Below are 15,635 nucleotides of genomic sequence, written 5' to 3'. Positions count from 1 at the left end.
GCAGCTATAACAGCTTCCACTCTCCTTGGAAGGCTTTCCATGAGATTTTAGAGAGTTTCTCTGGGTGTTTTTTGCCCAGGTCAGACACTGAGGTGGGACAAAAAGGTCTGGCTCACTGTCTCCATTCCAGTTCATCCCAAAGCTGTTGGATGGGGTTTGAGGTCAAGACTGTGTGGGCCAGTCAAGTTCTTCCACACCAAACTCATCCAACCATGTCTTTATGGAGCTTTGCTTTGTGCACTGGGGCACAGTCATGCTGGAATAGAAAAGGACCTTCAACAAACTGTTGGCACAAAGCTGGAAGCACAGCATTGTCCAAAATGTCGTGGTATGCTGAAGCATTAAGATTTACCTTCACTGGAAGTAAGGGGCGCAACACAAGCCCAAAACAGCCCCATTCCAATACTTTTGTCTATATAGTGTACGTACTTGTATCATGAACAATGCAGTAATACATGTTTACAGCCATTTTTCAACTAATACAACCAATGTAGTTGTTTTTTTTTTTCAAGTCAAATAGCGATAGTATCACTTAATAGCCGTCAGGATCCGTCTGATTCAGCTCTTCGGGTGTTGACATTATATCTGTTTGGAAAGAATGAGGCTAAATCAGGAAATAAAAAGCTCCAAATCATCTGCAAACAACAATCTACTAACAAACTACAATCAGCATTTTGACTTGATTTGTCACCTCAGTCATTGTGTCTTCTCTCTACAGATTGATTCAGCCAAGTGGTGGTTGTTTTCATTAATGCTTTGCCTTCACAGCCACCAGAGCTAAGATGAGCATGATGAACTCCATGTCACGTATGAGGGGGCAGGAGAAGGGACCGGGCTACACGCAGACCGAGACCATCCTGGGAGAGACCATGCAGAGGTTTGGCAGGGAACTCGGAGAGGAATCCAACTTCGGTGAGCCGCTGCAGATTGCCACAGAAAGCGAAAAAGCACGAGCGTTACTTTAATAGGCTTCACAAGAACAAAGTGGCACAAATGTATTCCCTCAAGGACGCAGTAACAATATGATGAAAAATGCATGAGCTTATTTTCCAGACGAGATGTTTGCTTTATTTAGCTCACAAGTGAAGGTATTAAAAGAGAAACACCTGTCTTCAAAATGTGTTGAAGACTGATGAGAAAATGTTGCTGGAGATGAACCTTTTTTTCCACATTATACACTGACTGAGGGCTGTTCATGTGTTTTCCTTTTAGCACCTAAATGTGTCTGTATTTTTAAAGGGATTGCTCTGATTGATGTTGGGGAAGCCATGCGTGAGCTTGGAGAAGTTAAGGATGCTCTGGACATGGAGGTCAAGCAGAACTTCATCGATCCACTGCAGAACCTCCATGAAAAAGACCTGAAGGAGATTCAGGTAGATGTGAAAAATTAAAAAAAAAAAAAGTAAAACATAATCAGACATCTTTTGGTCGAGGATTCAAATTTTTGGTCCTCTTTTGCAGCATCACCTAAAGAAAATGCAGGGTCGCCGTCTGGACTTTGATTATAAGAAGAAACGTCAGGGCAAAGTGACGGAGGATGAGATCAAACAAGCGCTTGAGAAGTTCGACGACTCCAAGGAGATTGCTGAGCAGAGCATGTTCAACCTGTTGGAAAGCGACGTAGGGATAATTCACTTCACTTTGCCTCGTTAATTTTATTCACCACTAACACAGCCAGACTTTTGGTTTGTTTTTGGTGTTTTGTTGAGTCTGTCGTCCCAGTCTGTCTGCTGTACTGTCTTGTACTTTCTGCTATTGCTGTGGTACCATAACCTCACCACAAGGTCCATGAGTAGCTGTCCTGGAACCTTCTATCATATCTCACCAGCTTGCCCAGTTTTAGGTGTTCAAATTGCCTTCTCTTTTTGTATTTTAAGGACTTTATCTACAATCCCATAACAGCTCTGCAAAGATCATCCAAAGGCTATACTGTAGTATAGAAAGCTCCAGTACAGCTGATGATGGACGTTGTGGCGAGATTTCTTTATGGGTGACGTGTACCAGCTCTCACAATCATCATTATGTAACAGTAGATCCTGCACATCTTTAACAGATTGAACAGGTGAGCCAGCTCGCTGCGCTGGTCCAGGCTCAGGTGGAGTACCACAGCCGGGCTGCTGAGATCCTCACACAGCTCTCGAGTAAGGTCGACGAACGGTTAGTACTCACACTTCCTGTTCCATTGGGTCAGTTTGTTTTACCTTAAATTATTGGATATAATTTCAGTAACATGGAAGAATCTCTGTTATTTGTGCGTTGAGGGATTGTGTGTTTCCCACTTTCCAGGATAAGGGAAACCTCTAACAAACCGAGGAAAGAGTACTTTCCCAAACCACGTACATCTCTGGACTTCTCCATCAGTGAGAACCACAACGGAGGCATCCACAGCGCTCGCTCTCCAGGTGAGGCCCACAACACAAACCTCACTGCTCAGAAACAGGTCCAGAAACTAGTCCCCATGCTGCATATACACTGTGGTGTCTCACTGTGTCAAGTGATGTGAAGACAAACCAATGAAGTGTGAAGCAGTATTTGCCTGTTAACAATCATTTCTGGGCCAGTTTCTATTAATTGACCTTTGACAACCCTTTTGATGTTTTTTTTTTTTTCATTTCTACTGTAAATTCTCAAACTGATGATGTACTGATGATGACAAACTTAACAACAGTCAAGTTAGAGTTATCTATATACTGTGTAATATAATCAGTACAACATAAGTTCTACTGATTCCGTTTTCTTTAATTTCTTACTGTCAGACTTTGGAAACTAAGAATTTCCTGCAGAATTTTCACAACAAAAGTCTTCCAGGTCAGATACAAGATTTGGTGCTAGAGGTTTTCCAATGTGAGGCCCACTGCATGGAGTCTGTTTGGTTTGCAGGAATAATAAACAGTTCCAATTAAAAATCAATACTACAAATGGAAACCTAAAATATGTTAAAATATAGTTAGTTTATCCTTTAATTAAATGAGGTATGTTGTAATCTCATTAAGATCATTTTTTAAAGAGACTTTTAGGAGAGACCTAATAAAAAAATGTTGTAGGTGTAAGCATAGACAGAAAATGCAGAAATACACACACAACACACCATTTACATGCATGACAGACATGAGTTTCAAATGAAAGAAAACAACTTTTTCCAATTAGCAGAAGAGGAACATCATGTTTCTGTATGAAAAAATCTTTAATAAATTTAGTAACCCGTTTCAAATAAAAACAAGGCAGAAAGTTGAGAATTTACAGTGTATTTCTATTCTTTGCTAATTTTTTTTTTCTTATTACATGTACTGAACAGAATATCCATCAATCGAGACCTCGTTAACACAACTCTGCACTCCTCTCTTTCCCCTTATGATTTTTGTTCATTCTTCCAGGTGCGAGGTCTCCAGGTGAGCCAGGTCAAACTTTTCTGTCAATATGTTTCTCCGTCCGTGCGCTCATGAAATCATTTCTTCAACGGCATCCTTTCATTTACACTTAAAATTCAAATCTACTTCTGCTGCTCTCTTTCCCTCCCTCGTGTTGTCTCCTCTTCCCTCTTTGCAGCAAGGTCTCCAGGTGAGATAAAAGTGAATCTGCAGAGAGATACGAGAATATCTCTCCTATCACGTCTTGTTTGTTTTGTTTTGGTTTTTTTTTTTACTTTACTTTTTTTTTTTTTTTTTTTTTGTCCATCTTCCGATTTGTTGCATTCAAATGTTACAAACAAACAGCAGAAAAACAAGTGCCGTCGGCTCACCGAACAAAGACCTCGGTAACAGACAAAATCTAACCAGCGGACGAGCATTTGCCCTTTCTGTTTTGTTCACTTGCCAGACCTCTGGTCCGTCTTATCCTCCTGTTTCTTTGTCTGTCTGTGGCTCCTCTTTTCAATTCGTGTTGTTTCTCCCCGCTTCGTTTATTGACCTTTTCACCAACGCGAATTCCGTACTTACCCATCAATTCATCATTTATCCATTTAGAAAATAAGTACTCTTTAAACACACACACTTCTGCTCTTTGTTCACCTTTGTTTTCTCCTTTCCCCTTCACAGCAAGATCTCCAGGTGAGCAAGAGTGACTTGGGAAAAGATGCAAAATTTCTCTGTCATTCTTTTTTTTAATATACTTAAATAGATGTTTGTTTCTGAATATTTTTGTCTGCAGTGCAGCTCATCTGCAGTGCTGTTTCTGTCTAACCTCTGGTTTCTCCTCTGTCCCTCTTTTTTAATCAAATTGTTCATCGTTCTGATGTTGTTAAAGGAATAGTTAGACATTTTGGGAAATGAACTTATTCACTCAGAAATATAAAAGAAGTTTCATACTAGCTTGGTAAAAAAGACAGGAGAACACAGGAGGGGTAACTGTGAAGCTAGTTTGGCTTTGCCTAAAGGTAACAAAATCAGCCATCAGCACCTCATATACTTGAAAATAGTGGCTGTTCCCTTGGGGACAACAATGAGCCCATTACACACTAAAAATACCCAAAAACTTCAACAAGCAAACCACACAGCAGATGAAACAGAGGATTTGTTTCTCCTCGTTTCCAGTCTTAATGCTAAGCAAAGCTTACAGCATTACAGACAGATGTGAGAGTTGTGTCGACGCTCTCATCTACCTCTCCTCGAGAAGGAGAATTTCCCAAAGTGTAGGACAATTGCTTTAAACGCTGAACACGTCATTATTATTTTCTGGTTGCTGATGATCATGTTTTGTCTCTCTCTCTTGCTTTGTCTCCTCCTCGCTGCCTCTTCCTCTTCTCTTTCCCTCTTTCAGCCAGGTCTCCAGGTGAGCCTTTCACAAGCCTTTGTTGTGATCATTATGTCTCTAATCCATATGCAGCACCTTATCTCCTCCTCTGGCCTCTTTTTTAAACTTTCCTTTTCTTCTCTTATCTGTCCAGCCCCTATGGACCAGCCCTGCTGTCGTGCACTCTACGATTTTGACCCTGAGAATGAAGGCGAGCTAGGCTTCAAGGAAGGCGATATCATCACTCTGACCAATAAGATCGACGAGAACTGGTACGAGGGGATGCTGCATGGCAACTCCGGCTTCTTCCCCATCAACTACGTGGATATCCTGGTGCCGCTGCCCCACTAAGGACGTCACCACTAACCAGCTGTGTCTGCAGCAGTGGCAAATCAAATCCCGGCCTCCAGTTCCTCTCCCAGTAACCTCTTTCCCAAGCATTCCTACCAACCACCTGTACTCCACTTTAAGGGAGCCAAAGCATCAACAACGCAATGACGAACGAAGATGATAACAAAGATTGACGACAAATTAAAGCAAGTAAGCACCAATTGAGCGTATAAACTTTAAATGAGGAAAAATCAGCATTGATGTCGTTGCTTCTCCTTATCCCAGGAGGCACCTTCAGACTTCCATAGTCATTTTATCCACTCCTGTCCTGGCTTTTGTCAATCTGTTATTAGTTTATCACAGGAGCTTTACAAAAAACAAACAAAAAAAAATTCACACTTTCTCTCATTCACTGTACTTTGTGGAAACCTCTACAGTAGATAGAAACTTCTCTTTCACATACTAGAAAAAAAAAAATCAGTCCACGTGCTTCATGTTCGGTAGAGACTCTAGGTCAAGCATGGTTTCAAGTGTTTATAACGTTTTAACTATTAAAAAAATATGTTGATCTGATTTTGCTTTGTTTTAAATATCCTGCTTCTTAATGGTAATCATCTCCTGACAAGCTCAGGCAGGTTCTGGGGAAACCGTGTCCCTGTCATGCTCAAAAAATTCTGTCCACAGGATGTCTTCACAAAAGTTGTAAACAATTTCAACTGGCTGAACAGCAAATATCACCCATAGTATCTTTATTTATTTATTTATTTTTACATATCAACATGAGCGTGTGATTGGTCGTATGTGATGTACAGACCAAAGTCGCTTGCGAAAACCCAAATGCAATTTTGGCTTCAGTTTCACGACAGCACAGCGTCAGTAAATCTGCGTGAAGCTTGCAGCCTCTAGTGCTTTGGTATTTTCATCAGGAGGAGTTAAACTGTTTCCTTAAGTATGTGACATACATATCTGAGCCAGTGTTTAGTGGAGTGATGACGAAAACACAAGTCGTGAAGTTTAAACTGAAGTGATGTAAGAAAACTACGGTGCATAAGTTTCAATCCTCTGATGTGTATTTTCTCAGCAGCTTGTGTGAAAATGGTGGATGTGTTGTGATTATAATAACTTATTGGACTTAACTGCCCACTGGGGCAACTGTTTTTCTCCGCAGCTGAAGGCGTAGCTCTTTTTGCTGCATCCCTACTAGTACAATTAGTATTCTGTAGCTTAGCTGTCTGCCATTGATTGAGATGAAAATGGAAATAGCCAGGAGTACACAAATGGCTGAAAGGACTGAGAAATTATTTGTCTGTTCGGACTAAATACCCTTTTGTGTGGACTAAAGCCACTGGTTTACCCCTCATATTATGTTACACCTCAGAAAAAAAAAGCTACATTATTAAGACTATACATCATGTTTAATTTTCCCTAACCTGCTTTATGGTTGTACGCAATATTATGTGGGGTTTCCGTCCTTTCTTTAACTGATGTACTGTTAGTCTAGAAATAAAACTGACCTCAGTTTGTTTGAGTCAGCTGAGCACTTCCCTGGGGGTTTCATTCTCTGCAGTGTCGACGACGTATTAACCCTTCTGCAGAATAATCTGTGCAGCCGTGGTAGGATTTTTTTTTTTTTTTCCCCCCACCCATCTTGTTGTAACGTTGTTGCGTGCATTTTGGGGGAGGGGCGCGTATTTTGGGGTTGCATAATGTACATGTTATGCACAGGGACAGGGTAGCAGAGGACCTCTGATGCTGAGGTATTTGTGATATACAAAACAAACATGGATGTCTCTTTAATCAAAGGACCAATTCATTACATTCAGTAAAATCACGATAAATTATGCAAAATCAACTGATATCCCATATTAAGTGTTTTTTGAGGGGAAGCACAACTCTAACAGACAGTATCCTCTGTTGGCTTGGGAAGAAAAATGATACCGTTTGAAGGTTGTGTATTTATTTTTTGTAACGACGATAAGAAACCTTCCTTCTTTTTCTCTTTCACTTTTTTTTTTTAACAATCGTGTGTATCTTTGCCCTCAATGAGGACTGTACAGCTTTTCTGTGTTTTGTTTTCACCTTGTGTGTATAGTCGCGCATCTACAGTAACGTATCTTATTTTTGTAATTGTGACAAAAGTATACACATACAGTATAGATGTATATATACAGTATATTATCCAGAAGCAATGTGAAAGGAGGGATTCTCTGAGCTGCACATGATTGTCTTTGGATTGTTTTTTTTTTTCTTTCTTTTCTTTGTTATATTTAATTCTGTCTTTGTTTTCTTTCATTCTTGCACCGGATTCTAAGACTGTATGCTTGATGTAAAGAAACCGATGTGATAAGTCAATGTAATTTATTCAAATAAACACAAAGAAATAGTCATCGCCCTGACGACTTTGTGTTCGTAGATGCACACGGGTTATCTGTCGTCTGTAATGATGATTTTTTTGAAATTATTTACAACCCAAAGTAAATGTGAAATCATTTTATAACTTGATAACTATGTAGTATACCTTACCGCCGTCTCTAGCTGTTATTTGCAGAATATGGAGGTGAACCAGCAGGGACTTTCCACAGCAAACAGAAGTGCAAGCTGGATGTATTATTCATTTTCCTGGTGGGTTCTTTCATGTCCTCTTGAAAGAATCTAACCAGAGGGGGGAAAAAAAATAGGTCAGGTAAGAAAACCTCGTTTGTACCTCCAAGACATTCTGAAATATCTTAATAATCCTGTTAGTGCAACATCATCAGAGTCATGACTGCAGCTTCAGCCATCTTAAAGGCCCTGAGAGATATGAAAAATATGCACGTGTAAGCTGGGATACGTAACGCAAACTTTGTACGACATTAACTGTACAAATAAAGAATTACGGTCGAGTTGCAGTAAACTCCTCAATCAGTTGCTATCAGCCGCTGTGAAAGTAAAGTAAATTTGCTCAGGCTGTAAACTTCTATAAAGTGCAAGTACTGTAAAATTAGACATGGGTACTTGCAATTTTAACTCCACTACATTCATGTGACACTTGGAGTAACTAGTTACTTTCTGCACTAGAGTAAGTAAATGTGATGAGTGGTATTAGCAGAACACAGTAACCTTTTTAATGTATCTTGATTACCTGATGCTCAGTGTATGCAATTACACTCCTTTCATTTTGCCTTCTGCTTGAGCCCAAAATGAAATATTTTTTGTACAATGAAAAAAAAAAAAATACTGCATTACTGCCTTTTGTGCATCAGATAAGAGTAACTGTAATATGTTTGACAATGTGATAAGCCACCTCAGGTTACAGCCGCAGGACAGTCAACATCAGACGTTAGGTGACACCCATCCACCCATTATCTGTCACCACCGGTCAATCTGGCTACACCCTCTCAACATGCCCACAGTTTAACCCTTGTTCACACACACACACACTGCTCTGCTCTGTTAAGCTTCATGCAGCCCGCTGTAACATCCTGCAGCGCATGATGCCAGCCAGGTCTTTTGAACAGCATCAGAGCATGTCGTCTTCCCAGTCACACACCCTGTTGCTTTCCTAATAACTGCAAACACAGACACAGCCTAGACTTTGTTTGACGTGGTGCGGATGAGACGAATCTGCAACCACAAGCTACGGTAACAGGCAGACTGTTGTATGTGTACTGGTGGATATTGTGGATACAAGGCGTCTCCTGCTAAATGTTGTTTATGAAGCTGTTGAACTCTGCTGAATGGTGAAACCTTGAAGTAACGCTCCCTCTAGTGGTGGCAAACTGACAGTGCTCAGTGTGGAGGTTTTCTTCTTTTGCAGTTACACACACAGAATCACCGATTATCTTTTTCTCCCACCTCTGCAGTTTATTTTTTCTCGCCTTTTCTCTTACAAGCATCACAGGCCTGAGCTAAAAGAGGGACGAGAGACGGACAAAGTGGAGATGACGGATCCGTAACACAGTAAAGATCATTAAAGGACAAACACATATGGACTGTCATTTAATTACTAATGTGTACAAGCAAATCCACTTGTGATCCTTACAGTACAGAGGCCTGTTCCAGTTCAATCTGTCCATTTCCCTGTGGATTAGACCACTTAGATCACTGAGGGGGAGGCTATCAAAGATCCACAAATCTGTTCTTATTTAATCTTGTCACTTAATGTTCAGGCTTGAGTCTTTTTGTTTTTTACCTGCCACCACAAATGAGTGTCAGTCCTGTCGTCTCAACAATCCGTCATTTCATTTGTTTTATTTTAAATTGCAGTGATCAATATTTCAACATCTTCCACTGCTTAATTCTGAAAATGAGAAAAGCAATCCTTGTTTTTAAGGCCGTAACAATTAGTCAGTTAATTGATAAGTTGGTCAGCAGAAAATTTATCAGCAAGTACTTTGATTACTGATTGATTATTCACTGATAATAACGAACTTTCTTGGCTGTCGCTTCCTGATTTGCTTTTGTCATATTTGATCATTTACTGAATATCTTTGACTTTTGGAATTTTTTTTCAAACATTTTATAGACAAAGGTTAGTCCATTAATAAGGAAAATAATAAGCAAATTATGGAATAATGAAAACTACTTGATCTTTGAATCTTGATTCGGAGTTATGGTTCGGCTTTGAATAACGTCTGTTTAGACTGACGATCTAGTGAAACTTTGAACAGAACCGTAACAAACAATTAGTTTCATTAGCAATAAAATGGACAGTATGAGCCGCTAGCCTCAGCCAGAGATAATGAAAGAGCTACTGAGGTCCAGTAAGCCTCTTGCTTCACTTCTTTCTAACTCAACATCCTGAATTATTTTTGTGTGTGTGCCTCAGATGACATCACTAGAGACAGTTTAGCACACAGCCAACTCAGGAGCTGCAAAAGACTTTCAAAAGAGTTCCACTGAAAACAATCAACAGATAATTAACATTTTTGCTACGTAAAATGTATGTACATCCACCAATCTATTAAACTGTTAAACAACAAAAGGAGAGGTCCTCCTGTGCAATCTTGAATAAATAGATGAATGGTCTGTCAGTAAGATTTTGTTTTTAAATAAAAGTAACCACCAACTCAAAACCACAACACCAGAGGCCACAACACATGTGGAAAATCCACATGCTGACTACACACAAAAAACTCACTCAGCACACTCTTCTCAGCCAGGTAATGTATGTAATGGCACATACACGCATACACACAAACATGGTAGGTCTGCGGAGGAGTGTGTGTGTGGGAGGGGGGTGGGGGGGGGTAGTAAGGGGGGAGACAAGCAATCCAGTAAAAAGCATTCCTCAGACCCTCTCTCCTGGTGGGTGGCCTGTTTGGACGCTGCACCACAGAGACAGCAGCTCGTTTTCCAAAGATCCTTTCACAGCCATTGTGTCTGCTACAGTCACCGACACACTTACGTAGCCGCTGAACATTTCTAACAGCTCATCCTGTTTGAATGCTACATGATCCTTGACCAGCTCTACCTCGGCTCTGCCTCTGACTTGTGCTTTCAGTCAAGAGGAGCTAATTCGAAGTTTAGAAAGTTTACCTTCTGAAATCCAGCTAAACTGGCCTGTCTGCACGAGTTGGGCGCAACGATTCATTTAGTTTGCGTGTAAAGAGGAGCAAAAAGCTGCACACTCAGTCAGCCTCTCAGCTAGCCAACCATGGCAAGATTAAACTGGCAGGGTTATAAGCCACTCCATCATATTTGACACTTGAATCAGCCACAGCTCTTAATGCATGAATGGCAGGCTGCATATGTTTTCTGGCCAACCCCAAACCGCAGCAGACCGCAAGACACCCACACCAGCTACAGACATGTTCCACATATTCACTGAGGCTGGGGGAACAATGAAAACTCAGGTGCCTCCCACGAGCTACACACCATTAAAACTGGTTCTACTACTACTACTTGCACGTGTAAAAGATACTGTATATACTGTCCATACTACTGTGTGTGTTCTTAAGAAGGCTTTGAACAGAAACTTCAAAGATGACTCCAAAATTAACAGAATTCAATTACACCCAATTTAACATACAATTCCATTTCCAGTTAATTTGCTTCACCTTGCTAAAACTAAAACAGTTAAATGCAACAGTCCAGCAGTAATTCATGTTTATATATTATTATTATTTATAATGTTTAGTTTTTGTTTTAGAGACGCACTGATGATCTTTCTGAAATTTTTTTTGATTCAGCCAACTCTCATTAGGACAAAATCTTTATATTTTTGTTCATAGCAGCTGGTTCAAACAGAGCTAATTTTAACTAATTTATGTATAACTGACCAGTTTAATTTAATAATCTTGCATCATAATTTATAAGCTAATTGAATTTTGCTTTTAAAATCCTATACTGTAAGTAGAAAGATAGAAAAATAGATAAATAAATAAAATGGAAACACTTAGGTGAAGTACAAGTTAACCTAGCAGTACACCATACGTTATTTAACGTTGTTTTTTCTGGCTCCTGTTTGCTCTAAAAGACACGTATGAGTGAGAAAATGGCTTTAAAGTTGTGGACTGTTGTTACAGTTTCAGTCATCGTTTCAGCTCAGTTTCACTGGGCCCAAACTTTGGCCGGTGAGTATTTTAACTGCATATTACTCCAGTGATGAAAGTTTTCATTCAAGAGAGTAAAAATTCTCCAGGTAAAGCTTAACTTTGGACAAGCAGGGTCTTTTATTATTAACAATATAACACAGCACTGATGAAATATCGATACTTCATTGAGGTAATTTTTTAAAAAATATTATATTAAAATTAATTGTTAAATTAATGCTGTAATAAGAAAAAAACTTTTTTAGAATATTCAGTTAAATTAGTCAGCGGATTTCAAGGGGGGGCCTGAGGCCCACCACGGGTCCTTGAGGGGGGCTCAAATAAAAAAGGGGAGATATTTATTTTCACTGTAATTCCATCCATAAGGAACACAATGAATCCCCGACTACTTTGTTTAAGGGTTTCCTACACTTTCTGTGATAAAACATCTGAAAACAAAATTCTTATCAGATGGGGTCTGCGGTCATTAGTGTATAAAAAAGCTAATCGCTAGGTGCAGCCCTACAGTGCTCTGCATTATGACCACAGTAACGAGGGGGTCAAATAATTTAAGCTTTTAATAAGTTCTAACAGGCGTTTGGATGAATTAGTTTGGATGAGTGGTTCTCAAACAAGCTGCAAACGGCAAAACTGGAGGCCAAGCTGTCAGCTCAGGCTGAATACATTTTCATTGAAATTATAATTACCTAATTAAACATTATTACATTGGTTTTGATAATACAATGATATATGACAGTGCTGTTATACATAACACTGACAGGGGTGAATTAAATTAATTATTTAATTGGTACTTTCTGTACGGGTTTATAAAACTTACATACTTTTACTCAATTACAAGACATTTATTTTTAATGAAGCACCTTTACACTGTTATAATGCTACTCCAAGTGAAGTATCTGATGGTGTCTACACACTCTACACTCTCTCTTCCTCTTACACACTCTCAACACACATCTGCGAAGAAGGTATAAGAACATAAAGCACAAATAAACAGTGGTGGAGCCGGAAATTATAATCAGTCAAAGAGTATAGATCAAGAAAAAAAGAGGTGAGAATGGTGAGCCTTAACACACACACACACACACCAAGGAGCAGCTGCTGGTGGGAGTGTGCTAGTGTGTGTCATTACATGTTTTCCTGTGGCGTTCATACATAGTTTCTCTATTCAGCAGGAAAGCCCAGCTCTCAACACCAGACAGAGGCAGCTAATACCCCTGTCTGTCAGGGCCGCTCAAAGAGCGAGTGATTGGAGATGACAAACGAGGCAGTAAGACAGGTCAGGCAGCTATACGGCAGCAGCAGCAGAGAGGGAGTAGAGAGGGAGGAGGGGACTGAAAAAAGCATGTAAGAGCCAACAGGGAGGAATGTGTTTGTGTATGTGTGTGTGTGTTCTTACATATTTGTTAATCATACCGTGAGGGTCTCTGGAGGTCTGACGCCGCGCTTGTCTGTCAGTTTTGAAGGAGAGGAGGTTTGCTTCCGGCTCTGGATTCACTTCCAACACCAGCTCTGCCCTCCCCACCCCCGAAAACCATGAGGGTCTCTGTCATTCAAGCTTACACACTGGAATCCAACAGAGAAAGACAAAGCGTGTGTGCACGGAAATATGACCACAAAATCCTCTATTTTTAACCACAAAGAGTCTGTTGGCGTGTGTGTGTGTGTGTGTGTGTGAGAGAGAGAGAGAGACCTCACCCTCTCTTGGTCAGGCTCCGTCCGGGTCTGGACTGTCCTCAGAGGACCAGAGGCCTTGGGAAGTGTTGTGAGGAGGACACACAGAGACAGGGGCAGCCCTGACGACGACGACGACAACAACAACAACAACAACAACAACAACTTTTTTGGCAATATAAGTTCAATTAAGCTGATATTGCAGAAGCATTTCAAATGTTTCATGTAGTGATTGACCCCAAAACTCATGCACACATTTGCTCACTTTATTTCAATGTCTTTAGAGTTTAATTAAGTAGCACTACATCACACAACTACACGGTCTGCTGTAGGCCTCTTCCACGCTTGTCCCTTCGTTATCCACCAGATAAAGCAGAAATGATCTTAGGCCACATATTTTTCTGTTCTACTAGGATCACACAGATGATAAACATACTCGGTAGATGTGGTGCATCTGGTAACTTCTAACCAGTTTCTGACCTTATTGCATGTAGGTGGTTTGAGGAACAAATTTAACAAAATATCAGTACAGTCACAGGCACTAATTTCTCTTAATAAACACTCTCTACATTGAAAATTTTGGACCACTGATCAGTTCCTTTATATTTACTCATTCATATGTCAAAACTATTAGACAAATACAAACCTTCTACATCTTTAATCGTTGCATAATGATTTCCAGTTGACGAAAGGACCAATTTGTCACATCTGTCCTCTTCACTTGCTGTCTGCCACTTAATACACGAGTACACAGCAGAAGAGAATGCAGGCAAAATGGTTTAAAAACAAAAAAAGAAAAAAAGATGACATATATGTTTTGTGGAAATTAAAATCAACAATACTAAATGACTGCATTAAACAATTGCTGTCGAATGGTAAGAATTAAAACAGTGTGCAAAAAAATCTAATCAATTACCAAGTTGGACTGTACTGATGTATACAATTATGTAAATGAATAATCTATATTTTATAATAATCCATGATACAAAGGTAGTGTTAAGAGGGGTATAATAACTCATAATGTGTGAAGTTTATAGTAGCAGAACTTTCAGAATGAGGCTGATAAAACACACAAACAGACAGAAAGATGCAGCTCATTTTACACAAAACAATTAGCTTACACGTAACTACACTGAGCTGTTTATGAAGAGCTGACGTTTGATCCGGCCTTATTTTGCAGGACTGAACACATTAACTTCAGTGTAGCTTATTCCCGGTCATAAATTCTCCACAGTGGTTTAGTTTGTAAAAGGTTTTTAAGTGTGAGCCAACAGTGAACCAGAGAGAAGAGCTTTCATGACAAATGGTGCCAGGTTAAGGACCGGCCGCACAGCATGCAAAACAGTACAATGGGACAACATTTGGTGTGCAAATCCATCAGTCCATTCAAATGGTGTCCCGAACAAAAAGTTGATACACAAACAAGTCAATTAACCCGGGAGGGGATCGGAATAAATGTTGAAATGTTTTATGAGTTTGCATAGGCTCAATCCTGGCACCCTCAAAAACATTTCACAACATAACTAAACGTAACTCCTAATAGAGACTGCAGATATTGTGACATTTAAGAGCGTCTTTCTCGGTGTTACGGAGGAGTTTCTATGCAGAGCGAGTAAGGCAGTGGAACCTGTCCGTTTCTGGATCTATTCTCCTACTTTAATCCTGGAGTCAGTCACACCCATCACGCTGCCATTGTGCAGCTGAAGCCTTTCTATGCATGACAGACTGTTGGCGCGCAGCACACACACACACACGCATATTCACATAAGCGTGCAAACTCAATGACACACACGCGATTCAAAGTCTTTGCATTTTGTAATTTGTGCATCCTTAATACTGTATACCTGCAGATTTTAGGGCCTCAGCCTGCATCCAGGTGTTGAACAGTATGTGACTCTGGTCAAGCTTTGCCTCATTATGAGACATCCACATATAAAAGTAAAGACTGTTTCCGAAAGAATCCAGAACAACTTGTCTAGCAGCAAAGCTTTGTTCTATTGAACAACATAGTTTTAGTCTTGCAAGTACGTGGTACCGTTGATAATGTGTTTTAGAATCAATTTTTGTTATATTTGTATAATGTCTTTTAGAATCCCAACCGCAATCAATAAATCAAATGCACTGACAAAAAAAGTAAAGAATGTGCTGTCTGTGGCTCTTGCAAGGCTATTATAAGCCCATGGCCCACCAGCGTATCTGCCTACAAACTCATCACACACACTTATCTTCCAGCTGAGACTACAGGACAATCAGTGTGGCCTCATAGGTTTCAGAAAAGTGGCTTTGGGGGGAGTCCTGAAGCCAGGCGTGGGATTAGACTCTTGCTCATTTCTACAACTTAAGCAATCCAGGTTTTAAGGAATCACACAGCAT

The 15,635-nt window shown here is 40.0% G+C and overlaps 1 protein-coding gene and 1 long non-coding RNA gene across 7 annotated transcripts in view; one reads left to right on the top strand and one right to left on the bottom strand.

Annotated features, from left to right (window-relative positions):
• sh3gl2a (SH3 domain containing GRB2 like 2a, endophilin A1) overlaps positions 1 to 7,445 on the top strand; it is a 33,772-nt gene extending 26,327 nt beyond the window's left edge. The window contains exons 4-13 of one of the 6 annotated variants that reach the window (XM_046416459.1): positions 769 to 912; positions 1,240 to 1,373; positions 1,462 to 1,620; positions 2,054 to 2,157; positions 2,287 to 2,402; positions 3,375 to 3,389; positions 3,547 to 3,558; positions 4,035 to 4,046; positions 4,756 to 4,767; positions 4,883 to 7,445. In XM_046416459.1, coding sequence (XP_046272415.1) covers positions 769 to 912; positions 1,240 to 1,373; positions 1,462 to 1,620; positions 2,054 to 2,157; positions 2,287 to 2,402; positions 3,375 to 3,389; positions 3,547 to 3,558; positions 4,035 to 4,046; positions 4,756 to 4,767; positions 4,883 to 5,079 — 905 coding nt within the window. In that variant the 3' untranslated portion in view covers positions 5,080 to 7,445. The remainder of the gene's footprint in view (positions 1 to 768; positions 913 to 1,239; positions 1,374 to 1,461; positions 1,621 to 2,053; positions 2,158 to 2,286; positions 2,403 to 3,374; positions 3,390 to 3,546; positions 3,559 to 4,034; positions 4,047 to 4,755; positions 4,768 to 4,882) is intronic. The other 5 variants (XM_046416466.1, XM_046416475.1, XM_046416481.1 and 2 more) reach the window with 5 other exon arrangements.
• Positions 510 to 13,914, bottom strand: LOC124073933. The gene is made up of 5 exons (XR_006845746.1): positions 13,287 to 13,914; positions 13,005 to 13,154; positions 7,582 to 7,710; positions 692 to 920; positions 510 to 585 (listed from the first exon to the last, which is right to left on the bottom strand). It is a non-coding gene; the product is annotated as an uncharacterized LOC124073933 (long non-coding RNA).
• Between the last annotated feature and the right edge of the window lie 1,721 nt (positions 13,915 to 15,635).

Source organism: Scatophagus argus, chromosome 2 (assembly GCF_020382885.2).
Source record: "Scatophagus argus isolate fScaArg1 chromosome 2, fScaArg1.pri, whole genome shotgun sequence".
Classification (NCBI taxonomy): domain Eukaryota; kingdom Metazoa; phylum Chordata; class Actinopteri; family Scatophagidae; genus Scatophagus; species Scatophagus argus.
This window is presented reverse-complemented; position numbering and strand designations above follow the sequence as displayed.